This window comes from Ischnura elegans, chromosome 12, assembly GCF_921293095.1.
Source record: "Ischnura elegans chromosome 12, ioIscEleg1.1, whole genome shotgun sequence".
Taxonomy (NCBI): Eukaryota; Metazoa; Arthropoda; class Insecta; order Odonata; family Coenagrionidae; genus Ischnura; species Ischnura elegans.
This window is the reverse complement of record NC_060257.1, coordinates 56,116,961-56,134,202: the sequence shown is the minus strand read 5'-3', so window position 1 is coordinate 56,134,202 and position 17,242 is coordinate 56,116,961. Positions and strand designations below refer to the sequence as shown.

The following is a 17,242-nucleotide window of genomic DNA, read 5'->3' as shown; positions in this document are numbered from 1 at the left end:
TGGTAATACTTGTACCAACATACCTGAAATGTATGGGATAATCAAATAGGTAAGCAAATAAAGACAGATTTGGGATCTAAAATTTCTTTCTTTAATAGATCTTTCTTTATTAATTGTCAAAGCATATCACAGATAAAATATACTGTAACAACACGAGGTCGCTGGGTGATTGCGAGAGCGAGGGCACGAGCGGTAAATAAGGGTTGGAAGGAGACGGAACTCGTGCGCGGTAGAGTTTACCTGAGCGACCGGCGAAGAGAGGGGAAGGGGAGAAGCAAGGAAGGCGGAGAGGAATCAGCTGTGCGACCGGCGATAGAGGGGAAGGGGAGAAGAGAGTGAGGCGAAGGAGGGGAAGGAGGAGACCGGTTTCCGCAACGAGGAGAGGCAGTTCTCTCTCTCTCTCAATCGCTGTATGCCGAGGAGTAAGGAGGTCTGTGGGATGAGTGCCGGCGGCGCTGGACAGGCAGGCAGCAAGACGACCGGGCATGCCAGTAACCAACTCCCCACTACGCGGTTCCTCCAGAGACCTCAGCCGGGGTCACCTCACCTTTGACCGACATCCTGGTGCCTCCCAAACTCCAGCCAATACCTTACCATCGGACCTTCCAGCCTACGTTGGTAAACTCTACCGCACTGGGTCATTGAAAATCGATTACAGAACTGGGGTGAAGCATGGGTTTCCGTCCTTTAAATTTTGTTGGGTCGTAATGGCACTTTGCTTATGTTTCCGTGCTTTAGCTCTCATAATCACCCGCGACCGAGCTCAGCCCCATGATTTGGTTAGTTTTTGTTAATGAGGGGATTATTTGTGGCATTTTTTTTGTTTTTCGTTGTTACGTATGATATCTGTGGGATTAATAAATGATTATGCTAAAATTTAGAGTCTTGTGCATCCGCTCCTATTCCTACCACGTGCTCCAAGAGAACCTATTTCACGGCCCACCGCCGGCAACACTAGCCCGGCAAATTAGTTGTAGTTTATTGTACCGGAGGGAACGTGTCCGTACGGTTACAATACGTACTTACCTATGCTATCACTTACAGTAACATTTTCACATGTTCTCAATCAATGAAGCTGACATTATTAATTAAATAAGACATTATAATATTTCCAATGACATTATTTTTGGATGACCCATTTCGTTGTTACCACAACATTCGGCAGCCTTTGTGGTGATGACTTTAAGTCCTTGCCTGCCACACCAAGGTCGCAGGTTTGAGTCCTGCTGGGTAAGATTGTCCCTATCCACGGCATGGATGTTCGTGCAAATTTAACTAAGCTAAAAAACCCCAATGTGAAAGGCCAGTGGTGTTGTTTACAGTGGTACAGGAATAAATAAAAATAAATAAATTTTCAAGTGCAACAATGTAACAATAAAATTCACCATGCAAAAATAAATTCAATGGAAATAATGCTGTCTTATTCAACTAATATTAATAACTTCCACCACATTGAGCCATGTATTGTACAAGACAATGAAGCTGAAACTTAATAGTTACAGGTTTTACAAAATTTGTAAAACTAGTAAATTAATACATTACAAATCATGTATTTCATATTATTTGAATAATAAAAAAGAATTCTGAACCACTAACTAATTGCAAAGTGGTACTTTCTTACCCAAGCACATTTTTTAGAATGTCAACCATCTTAAATATAAAAATGAGATCAAGAAATACCAATTCCATCACGTAATTTTAAAATATTTAATCAACAGTATTCTTTTCACTTTTAATTTGCATCAGTTCTTTTTTAACTTCTTCCAACTGCCGCTTCAAAAGATTAAGTTCGGCTTGGCAACTCATCTGGCTACCCTGTGTATTCACTGGATTATTCAATGCAGCACGATCAGCACGTAATGACAATGTCTGGCCATTAGATATAGGCAAAAGGTAGCCAGCATCCCTAAAAATTGCCTGGAGTCCAGCACTGTAGTCCTGCAAAATAAAATTTACAAAAATTTTAATAGACAGATTTCTACAGATTTAAAGCTAAAACCTCCACACACACCAAGACCACAGTAATTGCTTACATCCATTTGTTGAATTGATTGGCATGTCATCACTTGTATAAGGTGGAAATGTGTAACGTGCATACCATTCAAATTCATGATCAAATTAGGTACTTCAACCAAAAAGACTCAAAAGTACCTCCAGGATGCCAGAAGATGGGCATTTATTTCTATAACTAGAGGTGAAGATTAACAAAACATATTATGAATGATAAGGCACAGAAGTTGTTTGGGTGGAATGGTTTAGTGTGTATTGATGATTGTAAAAAATGTACATGCATTTCCACTGTGGCTATGAAGCTAAGTAAAATTTACACAGTGACTATTAGCAGTTATAACCAAAAAAGGGGCATTATCAATTATGACATAGTTCAGTAATTGAAAGACCAAATGGAGGCCTGAAAAAAAATTAATCTCCCAATATTACATTTTTGATTCGGAATGTTTCTAGTCAGTGTACCTAGTCTTCGGAGGCTCTTACATCATCAGAAAAACATACTCTACTTTAGCATCATAGTCAAAAGTACCCAGGATTTTAATTATGGGTACCTCTCTTAAGTTTTAATCCAGGACCAAATCAGGTCCATTTTATCTCGAAGTTACCCCAATGTTACATTACTTGCATTTTTGTAGATACATTTTGTTCCATTCATAAAAAAGGTCCTCCTGCCCTGAAAACAACTACATACTAACATGGGGAAATGTCAAAAATAAAATTTTCTATGAACACTAATGCCACCTAAAATTGTTCATACCATCTCGTTTTGGACAATTTTATCTTGAAAAAGGTGCCCCCTTCTGATACAGAATGAATCCATTCACCTCAGCATACATTTTCCAATATGGCATACAGTCACAAACATGCCTGGTTAAAATGGTTGCACTTTGGATAATTTGAGCATCTACATTTAGGGGTCACCATCCTTTTACCAAGGTGCCATGACAATAACTGTGGCCCAGACAAGTACTATGAACATATCAGTAGGTGCATGAATATTAATTTATTGTCTAGTATGAGAAACTGACAGAATATCACTAGTTCCTCTCATTCAACCATGCTACAGTACAAACCTTTTCTGAAATATCTCCATTAAAGAGTCCTGTTTCAAGGTTATCCCAGCGCAATCGAAGTTCTGGTGTTGGCAATCGTGGGTAGACCAACAAAGAATGTTCATGGCAAGCCAGGGGAGTATAGAAAGTACCCTCATAAACACAATGAGCTCCAGGTTCCATGACATCTTTCAATCCTTCCTGCCTCCCACATTCAATGTGTAGCTATAACAAAAAATATAATTGAGTATATTATATAAATTAACAATATAATTAACTCATTTTTATTATAGACACCATGGGGAGATGTTTGAGAGCCAAAATCCTCCCAAAGAAGCCAAAAAATTTGTTCAATATATTTGGTGAACATTAGGAGGAGTTTGAGTTAACTTAGAATGGTTTAATACACAAAATAACAGGGACAAGATAAAATTTTCACAACATACAAGTGAAAGGCACACATTAGCACTAGGGTAGGGTCTGGTAGGCCTCTTGTGACCATCATCCAATCCAAACCAAAAAGATGTTCATGGCTGTACCCTTGACAGACATGGCTACTAAATGGCAATTACAGAAATAATTATCAAAATAATGTAATTGAAATGGATTACCTAATTTATCAAGTTTAAGGAAATATAATTCCATTGGATATTTAATTCACAATCAGTTAAAGATCAATTCAGGGAAAAACATGGTAGATGAGAACAGAATGGTATTTGAAATATGTACACAATTAAGTTTTTTTAGAATCGTTGTAATTTCCCCTTACATCAGATACCAATAGGGTGGTTTCCTATTAGTTTTTATTGCCTTAATCGAAGATTTTTCCTCCTGGAGTACGTATTTCACGCTTTTAGATTTTTAAATGACGATATCTATTTTTCGTGATTTAATGATAAGTGAAAAATTTCAAGCTCACAAAAACGCGACGGCTAAGTATGAATGCTAGGAAAAGCCCGTGTGACGTCTGGGTGTTGCTGTGTGAGGTCACCTGGGTGCTAGGCTTTGAACGTCGCTACGATACAGGCTACTTGCTGCCAAGTATGGAGGTAGCGTAGAGTACCCTGCTTGTAGGTAGGGCTTGGCTTAAATAAGGATTATTAATACCCTATCATGCAAAGGAAACTTTCCGGCAATTTTTATAGGTGATTATTAAGAGATGTTTCCCTGAGCTCTGTGCCACATGCATGCATTGGTAATCTCAGATGATGTAAAACTCCTGACTACTCGTACAGCATCTAGGTCCCTGTGACGTCACATGGAGTGGCATCGCATGGGCGCCAATCTGGCCTTTTTAAATGAGGTTAAAATTGACCATTAACATTCATCTAAACTGGGATTTCTAAAATGAAATAATTTGTATATTTTGAATAGGGTAGTTTCCTTCATCAAAGAAAACGAAAGGCATCGATTGCAATTCGTTACCCACCATTAGTGTATTCATAATATACAAATTATTTGGTTTTACAAATCCCAGTTTAGACGAATGGCAATGGTCAATTTTAACCGCATTTGAAAAAGGCCAGATTGGCACCCATGACCTCTAATCTGTACGATCAGGTACTTTGATTTTGGAGTTTGCCTCTTATTGGCAAGCTACCTTCACCACAAGCTAGAGCTCTCTCTACCCCCTAAAGCTCATCAGTCATGCCACTGCCATACACTTCCGCTATATAGAGTTTAGCTGTGGGCCCTACCAACTCATCCCATCTTTGACCCAAAGCCAGTGCTGCTGGTGACTGCTATTCCAGGGATATAAGCTCCCATAAGGTGGATCCACTGAGTTCTGTATGAGCAGTGAATGGCTAGTCACCACACTGTAGCATTGTCTCAACACTGCATTATCGACAGTCTTGAGTTAGCATTCTCAAGGTGGCTTGCTGGCTTTTACCTCTCAGCTAAAATACAGCAATTTTTTGAAACTTGTCTGCTTGGTGTATTATGTACACACAATTCCAGTCCTATTTAGAGACAAATCACCTCTATCCGTAACATGTTTGTTTTCTAAGATGCAGTAGTTCACCCTATGCTAAACCTCCAATCTGGACGATCAGGTACTTCGATTTTGTAGTTTTTCTCTCATAGACAAATGCCTTTACCACAATGAGCAAAAGATTCCCTGGTGGTGTGTTGGGACCAGTGTCAGGCAGGCATATAGCCAGAGTGGACTTTGAGGAGTACAGGCCCCACAAAACTTTTTCCTGTGTGGCAACTGCCCAAATACCTCCCATCAGGAGAAAACTAACCTAAGGGTACTTAACTTCTGACTTTCTATGTATTACCTTTTCAAATTGTCAACTGAAATCATATCTGATGATATTTCCTCAAATTGGTTTATATTAACTTCTGTTAATAGTGCCCTAAAGTTTAAAATATTTTCCAAGAATCAGATGGATTTCTAAAACAAATTTTTACGGAGACCAGGCCATAATAGGTACGGCCATTTCGCGGACAAATATAAATTTTGGCACTATGCCAATGAACTTCAAAGCTTATTTAAAGAAATGAATGCTTCTCCAATGCATTGGAATTGAAAAAAAACATAAAAGAAATATTACCAGCATATGCAACCCACATAACACCCTAGTATGTAATCCAACGCAGCAAATTTCTGCCTAAATGCCCAGTATGAGGTTAATCTGTACTACAGTATGTACAGCCACATTCCCTTGAATCCTAAACATTATCCTCACTCATTTGAATGAGAGTATATTCATTAACTTGTTGACCCCATACCAGTCATAATGACTGACAATGGAAGTTCCAACCACGCCATGCCGGTCATAGTGACCAGTCACAGAGCAACGGAATCCTAGTGGAACCACACTGCGGGTGACCAAGATTGTTTAGGAATGAATTATAACCAAGTACATAATCATTACAACTGCATTACTTCAAAACAGAGTAAAATTAATTTTAGATTCACTAGCAATGACATTTCTACATGCCAATAACCAATGATACATTACTGTTAAAAGAAACACCAATGGCATCACAGGAAATATGTACTGAAACACCATGGCGGTCAACGTGCTAATATCAGTTAACTATTATGAGATTGGTATGATGCATGCCTGCACTTACTTTCTCGACTCGTCTTTCTATGCATGTTTTTCTAAACACATCAATTTTGTATTATTAAACACCCAGACCCAATTGAACATGAGAATATGCATGGTAAGAATTTACTCACAGCATAGTTTATTAGCACCATTGGGAAGGAGAGATGTTTAGATCGATACCCAGCAATACCCTCCTCCATACAGAAGGTAGGAAGAGTTTCACAGACCGACAGAATATTTTATTTGAAGTACTGTGGTGCTAAGTTGTCAAATCTTGGCCATTCATAATGTAAGCCAGACACAGGAAACTCCTTTCATCTGTCACTGACTAGTTGAGGGAAAAACTCCAAAAAACAAGAATAATAATCACAAAGAGAAACAATTGTACCAAAATTACACGTCACGTTCCATTAACTAACATATGAAAGTGAAAATATTCAATACAACAAGTATTTCGATAATAACCATTAATAAGCAATAATCTCAAAAACGAATCTTAACCAATACAAAAACTAAGTACAAAAGGCAAGTCTGTCAGCACCAAAAGTAAGTTGAGAATCGCTGTCAGAGGTTGAGCGATGATTCTTTGTCGAAGGCTGATATGCGAGAGAGAAACCGGAACAAGACAGAGTGCGAGAACGGAAGGGAAAATGACCGAAGGAGGGGAGGGGGTTACTTCGAAGCAGAGGAAAACCCCCAAAATCCCGGGCAGCCCTAAGAGTCCAATTTTCCCTAGTAGCACCGGTGTTGACAGGAAACTCTGGGACAGTTCTTGTTGCCCAAGCAGCGGTTGGGGGAACAGAGTACTGCCGAATTTCTTCTCCTCTATCTTCTGGATGGAGACACAGCCAGGTGGGGCGATCAACAGTTCAGGCAAGCCATTGGAAGTCAGGGAGGGTAAAGACATGGTAGGATGAGGAGTTGGATGGAGTGAGATTTTTGATAGGCGAAAAGTGGAGTATTGGGCGATTCCACGCGTCACGGACTGACCGTCACAACGCGTTTTTTAACTTTTAAGAACACACATAACGCGAACGGACTGACATACAAAACTTTTTCAACTTCCAAATTGCTGCACAATGGTGTGAAGTTTAACTTTGGTTGATACACTACTTTGTCTTGAAAAATACAGGACTTACGTGACTTAAAATTCACTGTCACGGACTGACAAAAATGAAACGAACTTTCAGCTCAGAGTAAAACCTCTAAGGTTTGCTCTGAAACAAAGAGTGATCAGAGTTTCAGTAAAATACATCTCAGAACATCAAATGCAAACTTCATAATGCTGCAAAGCCCATCACAATAACTGATTTTACAGAGGAGTAATTCCTCTAGAAAAGCATCGTCACGGACTGACCAGAAATGTCACGGACTGACTTTTGTGATTCCCTTCTGGTACAAATTTATTCACTGCCAAAAAATTTTACAAAATAAACAAAACAAATTTATGCAAAAACCCTTAAAATCATTCAAAATAATGAACGAACTTCAAAATAGAAAAAAATTATTAATAAAGTGGCCATAAAAATCAATTAGCGAAACAGGTGTTTTTTGCGCGTAGATGACTCATTAAATTTAGTATGTGGCTAAAGACTGTGGTGAGCACTTAAAAAAAATTCTCTTATCAGAGACACACGCGATTCATGCTAGTGTCAGCACTTAATAACGAAATTCTAGACTTTAAAGCACAAATTTTGATCCATATCAGAGCCTCCAACCACTTTTTTTATTTAACCAGTCAGTATGACATTTACATGGAATTGCTCTATTTCTCACTCCTAACTGCAGACCAACTTCCCCTGGATTTTCAGATCTACGTATTCCTCCACTGCACTTGCTATTTAAGTCTTGATCTCCTCATAAGTAAGGTTCAGATGGCAGGTTCGGAGAGCAGAGTTCGGAGACAAAGAGTTCAGACACTTAGTCTCTGAGCCTTTGAGTCAAAGGCCTTAGCGCAAAAAACCTTAGCATGAAAAATCTTTAGCAGAAGATGTTCTGCAGATTAGTTCAGAGGATTATCGCAGGAGTTTCTGGATTCCAGAAATTTTGGGGGTACACTAAAAATTGCAACAGTACTCACAAACATTCTCCAGTAAAATAAAGTATGGGAGAGGTAGATTAAGGTCAGCAGCCACCCCCCTTCCACATAATTTCTTGAAAAATTGGAAATATGGCAATCATTAAGATGACTTTCTCATGGAAGTATTTATTTTAAGAGCTTAAAAAATTATGTTTAAAAATATTGGAAATTATTTTTTTTTTTCATCCATCGCTGGTTAAGGTTAACATTATCCTTTTACCTTTTTGAGTTTTTGTCAATTCAGATAGGCATTAGTAAATTCTCTCCTTCTCCCCTTCTCCTGCATACTAATGCATTTGATTAATTTTCGGCATATATATGGCCATTATCCTTCCCATACTAACTGGCATCAAATCCTCCTCTCTCAGCTAAGTATATGACGTATTGCAATAAGCTAATCATTTCCCTGAGATTATTTACTCCTTCAGTCTTCTCCTTAATTTCATTGATGGCTACCTTGAAGAAAACATTGAGAATTATGGGAGATGGGTACAGCTATGCTTCACTTTTTTACTTTACCACAGCTTGGTCCTGGTTAAATTGCAGATAGGAGGTCTTCATAAAATGTTTTTAATAATTTATTGGTCGTTCTAGATCCTTACAATAGCTTTCAGAATTCCATGAATTGAATTACTATCTATACCGTCAAAAGCCTACAGCAAATCCTCAGGTGCTAGTAATGTTGCCTTGTTCTTTGCTATTCTTCCCTCTATGAGATAGAGAAGAACAAACTGAATATTTTATGACCATAAGGTTTCAGCCTTGTGGTCATTAAGTATTCACCGTTCTCTACCCTCTGCTTTCAAATCTCTTCACCAAGTACCTACATATACCTTTCATGAAGTATGTTTGGCTAGGATTTGAAAAATAAAGCTATAGTAATCTCCTCCACAAATTTTTTTAGTTCGCAAGAATAACATTAAGGTACATTAACGGCAGAGAACGTGAGACTATTATGTTACCATAAAATTTGTTTGTGCCAATGGAGCATGGATATACTTTATTATACTATGTAATACGTACCACAGTTGACCGTTCTTTGTCCCCACAAGTATCACCTTGCACCATCCGCATTGCTGCAAAGTGATTTCCTTGAACTACCCATTCTCCCCATATACTGTAATATATAGTGAAAATATTTTTCAGGGATAAGAAATTACTCATGTTACTTGAAAAGGCACGAGTATATGACTAAAGGTCTTGAGTCCATAGATGTAAGAAAATCGGTAAAATAACTAACCCCAGAGTGCCTTTATAAGAATTCCATGATTCCTGCAATTCCGACTGTGTGATGTTGTGAAAAGGGCAGAAATTGTACTTGTACCTAAATATAATGTAAAATTCCCATTAATAGCACAATATTTTCAATAAACACGGAAAATTAAAATAGCAGTCACAGTTTCCAAAATAACTTACTTAGAATCTACCCAAGAGAAGCACTTTCCAACAAGAGCTTGAAAGTGCCCAGGCCCGGAAAAGTTAGCAGGCTTTATAGAGCTACGAATATCTGGAATGTTTCCATCTCCAAATTCTGAATTACCCGGGCTGTGAGGAAAATGATAAAAATTTTAACAAAATATTCAAAGGCATAAAATATATTTTATGATCTTAAACTAATTCGCAGAGCTTACTCGTAATTTATTGTTTCATCAAGCACTTTAACGGGGACCATTCGCAAAGAAAAGCATCGAAAACACAACGATAAAATAAATAATGTCAACAGAATAAAAAATTCCGAGTTCATTGCAAAACTATACGGTCAATTAACTATTTTAATGAAGGAACTGACGGCTGAGTTTGGCTCCGAGGCACTCAGCTGATTTCGCCGCCACAAAAATAATTGAAACACGATATACGATAGTCGTCTGCACCTGTCTGCTGTTTGTGAGCAGACGGAAAAGTGAGGATAACTTCTTTCGAATCTTCCTTGTACGAGAAATAATGATAACATGCCACGCTGAGTTGAAAATATTGAAAATGAGCTACTTCTGATGTGAAGATTAATATATTCCTAAAGTTAAAGGAACTTCAATCAGGTGAATTATTTGGAAGTAAATCACATGCCGCTCTGTCGGTACAGATTAGGATTGGCCATGAAAATTCCGAAACTGGCATGTTATCTATATAATTAATATTAACTACCGTGATTAGTTCTTTCACTAATTTCAAGATTTCCAAATATCTTTGAACTACCTTAGATACAACACAATGATTGTCAATGTGGTCTGATTGTTGACCATATTGAATTCGGAAAGCGAAGACCATCTGAAAAATGATAAGTTTAGTTAAATATGATTTTACCCTTTATCAGTTCTCACATGTACTTTAGCCTTTACTTCGGTCATTTGCTCTTCTTGATCTTGGACGAAAATCGGGAACAGCGCGCATACGCTCGTCTTTGTTTCAAACAGCTTTGATTTAAAGTAGCGTAAACAAGCTTTTAGATGGAAAATTAAATTATAAATACTGCATATTATAAACTCATTAAGTATTTTAAAAGCAATGATCCCATAAATAGGCCTCCTTTTTCTAATAGATGCATGATGTGCATATCGCGACTTCGAAGTTCCCGCCGCCAGCGTCGTCAAAGTTAAGAGAAACAGCAAAAGAGAAATCAGAGCATATGGCGCAATCTTCTGCGTAGTGGTCATCGTGATCTGTGATAGCATCATTTATTATTGGGAATGTTTATCTGCAGGCCAGCCATGCAGTTCCAGCCATTAGTGAGGCAGTCCATGTTGAGAAAATTTTTTGTTCGAACCCCGGCAAACTCTAGTAATGTGGCATCAGCTCAAATTGAATTTGTCAAAAGAGACATCTGCACAGCGAACCCGCTGTGCGAATCGTTTAAAGTCCAAGACCCGAAAGATTTTGAGCGGAAGGTAATGGGCAGCGATGTTCCAGTAATAGTGGATTTTTTCGCTACGTAAGTATTCCAAATTCAAAACCTCAATAGTTATAAGAGAATTTTCAGGCGGAAATTTGAATATTCCACAACTTGTTTTCTTTCGTGCAGTTGGTGCAACCCATGCCGAACTTTGGCCCCACGTCTGGAATCTGTCATCGCGGAGAAGAAAGGACAAGTGAAATTGGCCAAAGTCGATATTGACGAGAACACAGATTTGGCCCTGGAGTATGAGGTAATGCTTCTTGGCAGCGTTGCATGTAAGAAGTGGCCATCTTATTACGCGTTTATTGAAAGGAATTGCATTACAAGTACTGCAATACTCAAGCTGACTATTTAGTTCATCTATTCCAGTTTTAGAAGGCACTTTCTCTTAAATATCAGTCCCTAATTTAGCTAGCTGGAAGGAATTGTCGAGACTAACACCAGCTGTGATTTCATAACTGTGCTTCCCAGTTAATCTTGGTGATGATATTTTTTTAGAGCTTAGAATATAGGTACTCTACTCGTGGGAATCGCTTAAAGAGTTTTAGTTCAACATTAAAAACTATAAAATTTGGCGAAACAAATAAGTGGATTGCATAATGTCCAATGGGAAATACTTGAGAAAAAGTACATACTCTTCTTAGAAACCATGTGATGTAAACCATATTCTATGAGCTCAGAATTTCATTATGAAAACAGGACTGAGAGAGGTTCATAATAAGTAGGAAGAATATGAGATGAATATATATGACTGCATGCACTAAAAAAAAGGGAGGAAAGTGAGGTGGAGAAGGGTTGTCTTTGGCTTGGAAATTGAGAGAACCCTTTGGGATAGGAAAGAAAGGAAACTTGTAGGGATGGACAATATTCGGTGAGACCCTCTGAAGGATTTAGGGATGACTGGAAGGAAAAATGTTTTTAGAACTGATCCATAAAATCCATGATGAGGGGAGTTGGTTGGGGGATTCCTAGAAGACAGGTCTTATTATGTTACCAAAAAAGAAGAAGCCTGTTGAATGTGGAGAAAGTTGGACTATTAGCCTAATATCACATGCAGGGAATGTGGGGCTAAGGATTTGAAATAGACTAATGGAGATGAAGACAAATAAATTTTTGGACAGAGATCAGTTTGGGATCAAGAAAGAGAAGTAGTGTAAAAGGGACTGTTACTCAGAAAAATCTCTTGTTGGAATGGCTGTAAAATATGCAACTTTAGATTTTCATCCCCCTTTCTGCTTAAGGTCATTGAGTGAGGGTCGAGGTTTGACCTTAAGTTTCCCAATTACTTTGGACATCTTGTGAGTTAGTTCTATAACTTTTATTATCAATCCAGGTTTCCCAGAAAATAATCGATTTTTGCAATCCACTCCAACACAATTTATCTTTGTTGACATGATGTTTTGCATCATTATTACATAGGTTTCAATTGGTGAAATTCATTTTGAAAATATGATTCAATTATTTAAGAGGGTCTGCAACATATTCATACAGTTCTTTGGTATTTGTCTCATTAGTTTAGTGCAGTGGCAGATACAAATAAGAAGTGTGGGGGCTTTACAACCCCCTCCCCTTGCTGGGCCTCCCACCTTGTCGAATATTGAAAATCACTGTTGTAAATTTTTTTACATCATATGATGGCATTGTTTTTTATATGTGTATAGTCAGTTTAACTAAAACTTTCTGAAAAGTTACATGTGAGTTTATAATTTTTTATTGTGATAAATGCAAAGGTAGCTCAAGATATCTTTTGTGACCCCCCTTGAGTTTTTTTTGCATCTGCCACTGGTTTGGTATAATATTGGCACAAGGCATTTTGGTTTAACCATTTTCATGCCAGCATGTCTTGGCATGTGCCACCTCTGTGGTGTTGTTTGAGGTGGATATACACTCATTCCAAAATTTTTACCCAAATCAAACATCAGACTATAAGTTTAAAATGTTTGTTGAATTGAGGTTTAATGACTCAATTTAGCTGGCAACTTTGAAAGTTGTCCCTACCTTGATGGAGTTAGGGGATCGGGTTGGTGTGGTGGCTAGAGTGTTGGCTTCCCACCCCGTGGGCTCGGGTTCAAATCCCGGCAGCGGCAGAGAATTTTCAGAGACTGCCCGATCCCTGCTTGAGTGTTGTGTGGAGGACATTTCAAGCGCAACACTCCGTCCGTCGGATTGGACGTTAAGCCGTGGTCCCCTTGGTGCCTTTCGTTAAGAGCAGGCTAATGCCGACGCCAGGTTTATCTCCACCCTTCCTTACCTACCCCTTCCCTCATGGTGCAAATGACCTCAGCGGTCGGTCGCTTACTCCAAATACCATACCATTGATGGAGTTAGTTGTGGGGCAGTGGCAAGGGATTGGCTATCATCTTTATGTGCCTCAGTGAGCTTGATCGTAAAACAAATGGAAAATAGAAAATCTTCCCTTAGGTAGCTTATGGTTGCCTGAGTTTATATTCGTACCCAGCCAGATGTAGGAAGTAGTGACCACTCACATAGTGCTCACCTTCCTAGTCGAGCAATGAGCTCGCTGCCTCAAACAACCCCTTGGGGCAGGAGGCGGCTGGTTGTGGGTATAGGCCTGCGAAGATATTTTCATTATTTCTTTATCAGTTTGGGTACTAACACAAACTCTGACAGTCAAGGGTCCCGGTTTGCCAATTCTGGGTTTCTCTCCACCCTACCTTTCCCTCATGGTGCAAATGACCATAGCTATTGGTCATCTCCTCACAATGTATTGATGTTGTTGATTTCGCTGGGAGTAGTTAATGCAAGTGGCATCCGGTAGATGTTTGGGCTATGGTAGCATAGAGAGGGGCGCAACAGATCATGCTGCCTAGCAGAAGGTTTTTCCCATATGTGTCGCCTGCTAGGGCGCTTATTTTGAGGCCTCAGTCGGCCAAGTCAGTGACACTGAAGACACGTGGGCATTCACATTGTAACACAGGAAGTTGCGTTGCAAGTTGGCTGCGATAGCATGAGGTGGTGTCTCTAATGTCTCGTCTACAGGGGAGCTCTCATTAAATAGGTTTTCGATTTCTTGGAGTGACAGTCTGTGGAGAAACAATTAATTTAAATAATTTAATCGTGTCTCCACAGACCCCGCACCTCATAGTTTGTCTTTCACTGTGGTCTGCATGGGAATGGAAGGAATTGCACTCAGAGAGATAGAAAGGAGTGGGAGGGGGTCATGTTAATGGACTGATTGACGCGTAAGATAGTTGGCTGCATGTCTATTAGTCAGCTCTCCACTGTATGTATTAGTGAAAATTATTTGTATACATTCAACTGTATGACATTTTTATGTAAAACAGCCTTAGAAGAAATGAGATGTGGGTCAATATTTAAAACAGGTCTCCAAATGCTTTAATGATCGTTGACTTTATTCAGTGTTGTTGCCCACAGTTTTTTTTTTGTGGTAGTTGATGTTATCATAGAAGCTTAAATAAAAAGAATCATAATGATTAGTTTGTGAGTGTGAGTTGTTTGTGGCTTTCATTTCTGATTGCTAAAATTATAATACTAATGGTGGAATGGATATTTCTGAACTACTTCATGCATAGAGGCAAACTGTGCTGTGTCTTGTGATGAAAAGAATGTACTCAGCCAAATAAGTGACAGTGTGTCATAATGACCCATTATCTGGCCATCTTCAAAGATTAAAAAATAAAATTAGATTATTTTTATGTAAAGAATTAGATCAATTGAGCCCATGAAACTTCTAAATTTTGGACTATGGCTAGGAAGTTTGCCTCCATAGGGCTTTCCTCCATAAATATAGTCATCATCATCACTGGTCAACAATCCTAGGATTGGTTTGACGCAGCTCTCCACTCAGTTCTCCTATCAGCTAATATTTTCACACCTACGTATTTCTTCTCTTTCACATCTCTCTTTACTTGTTCCATATATTTTGTTCGGGGTCTTCCTTTTCCATTCTTGCCTTCCACTTGTCCTTCGACGATTGTCTTCATCAGGCCATCATGTCTCAAAATGTGGCCTATAAGGTTGTTCTGTCTTCTTATTAAGGTTTTCATGAGGCTTCTCTTCTCTCCTACCCTTCTTAGGACTTCCTCATTACTAACTCAGTCGATCCATTTGATTTTCATCATTCTTCTGTAAGGCCTTTCAAAGGCCTCTATCCTTGCTTTCTCCGCTGCGGTCATTGTCCATGCCTCACTTCCGTATAGGAGCATACTCCAGGTGTAGGTTCTTATAAATTGTTTCTTTACTTCCATATTTAAGTTTCCCGCTGTAAGCAGGTCTCTCTTTTGGTGGAATGCTCTCTTCGCCTGGGCTATTCTGCTGATAATTTCTTTCTTGCTTCTCCCGTCACTAGTTATCTTGCTTCCCAAATAACAGAATTCATCCACCTCTATCAGTTTTTGCCTCCCTATTTTAATGTTGGTCTTGACTTCTTCTCTTCTGCTGCATACTAAGATCTTGGTTTTCTTCGTGCTTATTTTCAGTTGATATCTACTCCTATAAATATCCTCCATTCTTTAAAACTGTAATTTTTTAATTCTAGGTTCTTGTACTAATTAGTGTAATTATTTTCACAGGTGGCCTCAGTTCCGGTCCTTCTAGCTATTAGGAACGGCAAAGAAGAGATGCGCTTGGTTGGGTTACAAGATAAAGATAAATTAGAAGCTTTTGTCAACAAAGTACTAAAGAAGGAATAAAAATCTATATAAGAGTATACTCATATTTGTATCAGAGATACGTAAATGTTGTGCAATCTATGCTATGGAAAATTTTGATCTTTAAAAGAAATTGAGGGGAGAATTAATTTATTAAATATGGATCTATTTTATAGTTTGTTAAACTTTTTGATGGCTGACTAGCATTAGGTGGAGTGAAATTTTTTATTTTACCTGAGCCAATGGAATCAATAGGAAAAATTGGTTGTTATGACTTAAAATTCAATACTCTGTGCAGTTGGAGTAGTTTCAATGATCTATGAATAATCCTGCTGTATCCATGTTGTAAATAGTTGAATAAAACTGAACCATTGAGTTTTAATACATTTTTATGATTTTAAATGATTGATTCCTCTATTTTCTGTTATATAATCTACTTAATCCTCATATTTATTATGACTGTACTACAGAGGCAATTCTGAATCATCAATAACTGTCCACAGGTACACTCCTGAAATAAAACATGAGTTATATAAATGGGAAATAACAAAGCTATAGTACTGTCAGCAATTTTTATTTTGATACATTTTTGTATGACACAGAGTTATCATCAGAATTGTTAATTTCAGAGAAAAACTCTGATGTCAATTTTTTATGATGCATTGAAGCACATTGCAATAAAAGTGGGATTGCAGGCAATGCAATAGCTTTTTTATTAAACATTATAACATATTGATCCATGATGTAAGGTCTGATGTAGTAGTGTTTTATGATATTAACAATTCACTTAGCAGGTGAAGGGGTGGCCTACTAAATGTAGGATCTTAGTTAATAGTTTACTGACAATGAGTGAGGCTATCATAACTGCATTGTATGACGATTCTCTTATGGAGATTAGGTAATTGTAAGAACAACACTAATACAGAACAAGTGAGTCTATTAATGGAATTAAACCCTTTGCATTTTACTTGGAATATCATTTCACATGAGCTAAGGACAGGCTGGAATCTACTCTTACCTGGAAAAACAATTATTAACCTAGCTTACATTAGGCTGAATAGGGTAGTTTCCTTCATCAAAGAAAACGAAAGGCATTGATTGCGATTCGTTACCCACCATTAGTGTATTCATAATACACAAATTATTTGGATTTAGAAATACCGGTTTGGACGAATGGCAAGGGTCAATTTTATTCTCATTTGAAAAAGGCCAGATTGGCGCCCATGCGATGCCACTCTATGTGTCGTCACAGGGACCTAGTTTCTATACGAGTAGATAGGAGTTTTACATAGTCTGAGATTACCAATTCATGCATGAGGCACATAGCTCAGGAAAACATGTCTTTATAATCACCTATTAAAACTGGCTAAGGTTGGAAAGTTTTCCTCGTTTGATAAGGTATTAATAATCCTTATTTAAGCCAAGCGCTACCACCTAGCACAGTACTCAGCTACCTGCTAGCATCCTGTGTCGTATCAGTGCACAGAGCCTCGCCCCAAGGTCACCTCACTTGCGGC

At 38.3% G+C, this 17,242-nt stretch overlaps 2 protein-coding genes across 3 annotated transcripts; one reads left to right on the top strand and one right to left on the bottom strand.

The window, feature by feature from the left end:
* Window positions 1-1,644: 1,644 nt before the first annotated feature.
* Window positions 1,645-10,876, bottom strand: LOC124168981 (N-acetylglucosamine-1-phosphotransferase subunit gamma-like). 2 transcript variants are annotated; one of them, XM_046547406.1, is made up of 6 exons: window positions 10,506-10,876; window positions 9,621-9,749; window positions 9,445-9,528; window positions 9,228-9,321; window positions 3,084-3,287; window positions 1,645-1,938 (listed from the first exon to the last, which is right to left on the bottom strand). In XM_046547406.1, exons 1-6 carry the CDS (start codon window positions 10,874-10,876, stop codon window positions 1,708-1,710), a joined length of 1,113 nt encoding a protein of 370 aa, XP_046403362.1. In that variant the 3' UTR covers window positions 1,645-1,707. The 2 variants fall into 2 exon arrangements, with proteins under 2 accessions (XP_046403362.1, XP_046403363.1); XM_046547407.1 differs by lacking the exon at window positions 10,506-10,876 and adding an exon at window positions 9,836-10,044.
* Window positions 10,810-16,107, top strand: LOC124168982 (thioredoxin, mitochondrial). Its single transcript, XM_046547408.1, has 3 exons — window positions 10,810-11,130; window positions 11,221-11,344; window positions 15,648-16,107. The coding sequence occupies exons 1-3, from the start codon at window positions 10,889-10,891 to the stop codon at window positions 15,765-15,767; spliced, it is 486 nt and encodes a 161-aa protein (XP_046403364.1). The 5' UTR covers window positions 10,810-10,888; the 3' UTR covers window positions 15,768-16,107.
* The last annotated feature ends 1,135 nt before the right edge of the window (window positions 16,108-17,242 follow it).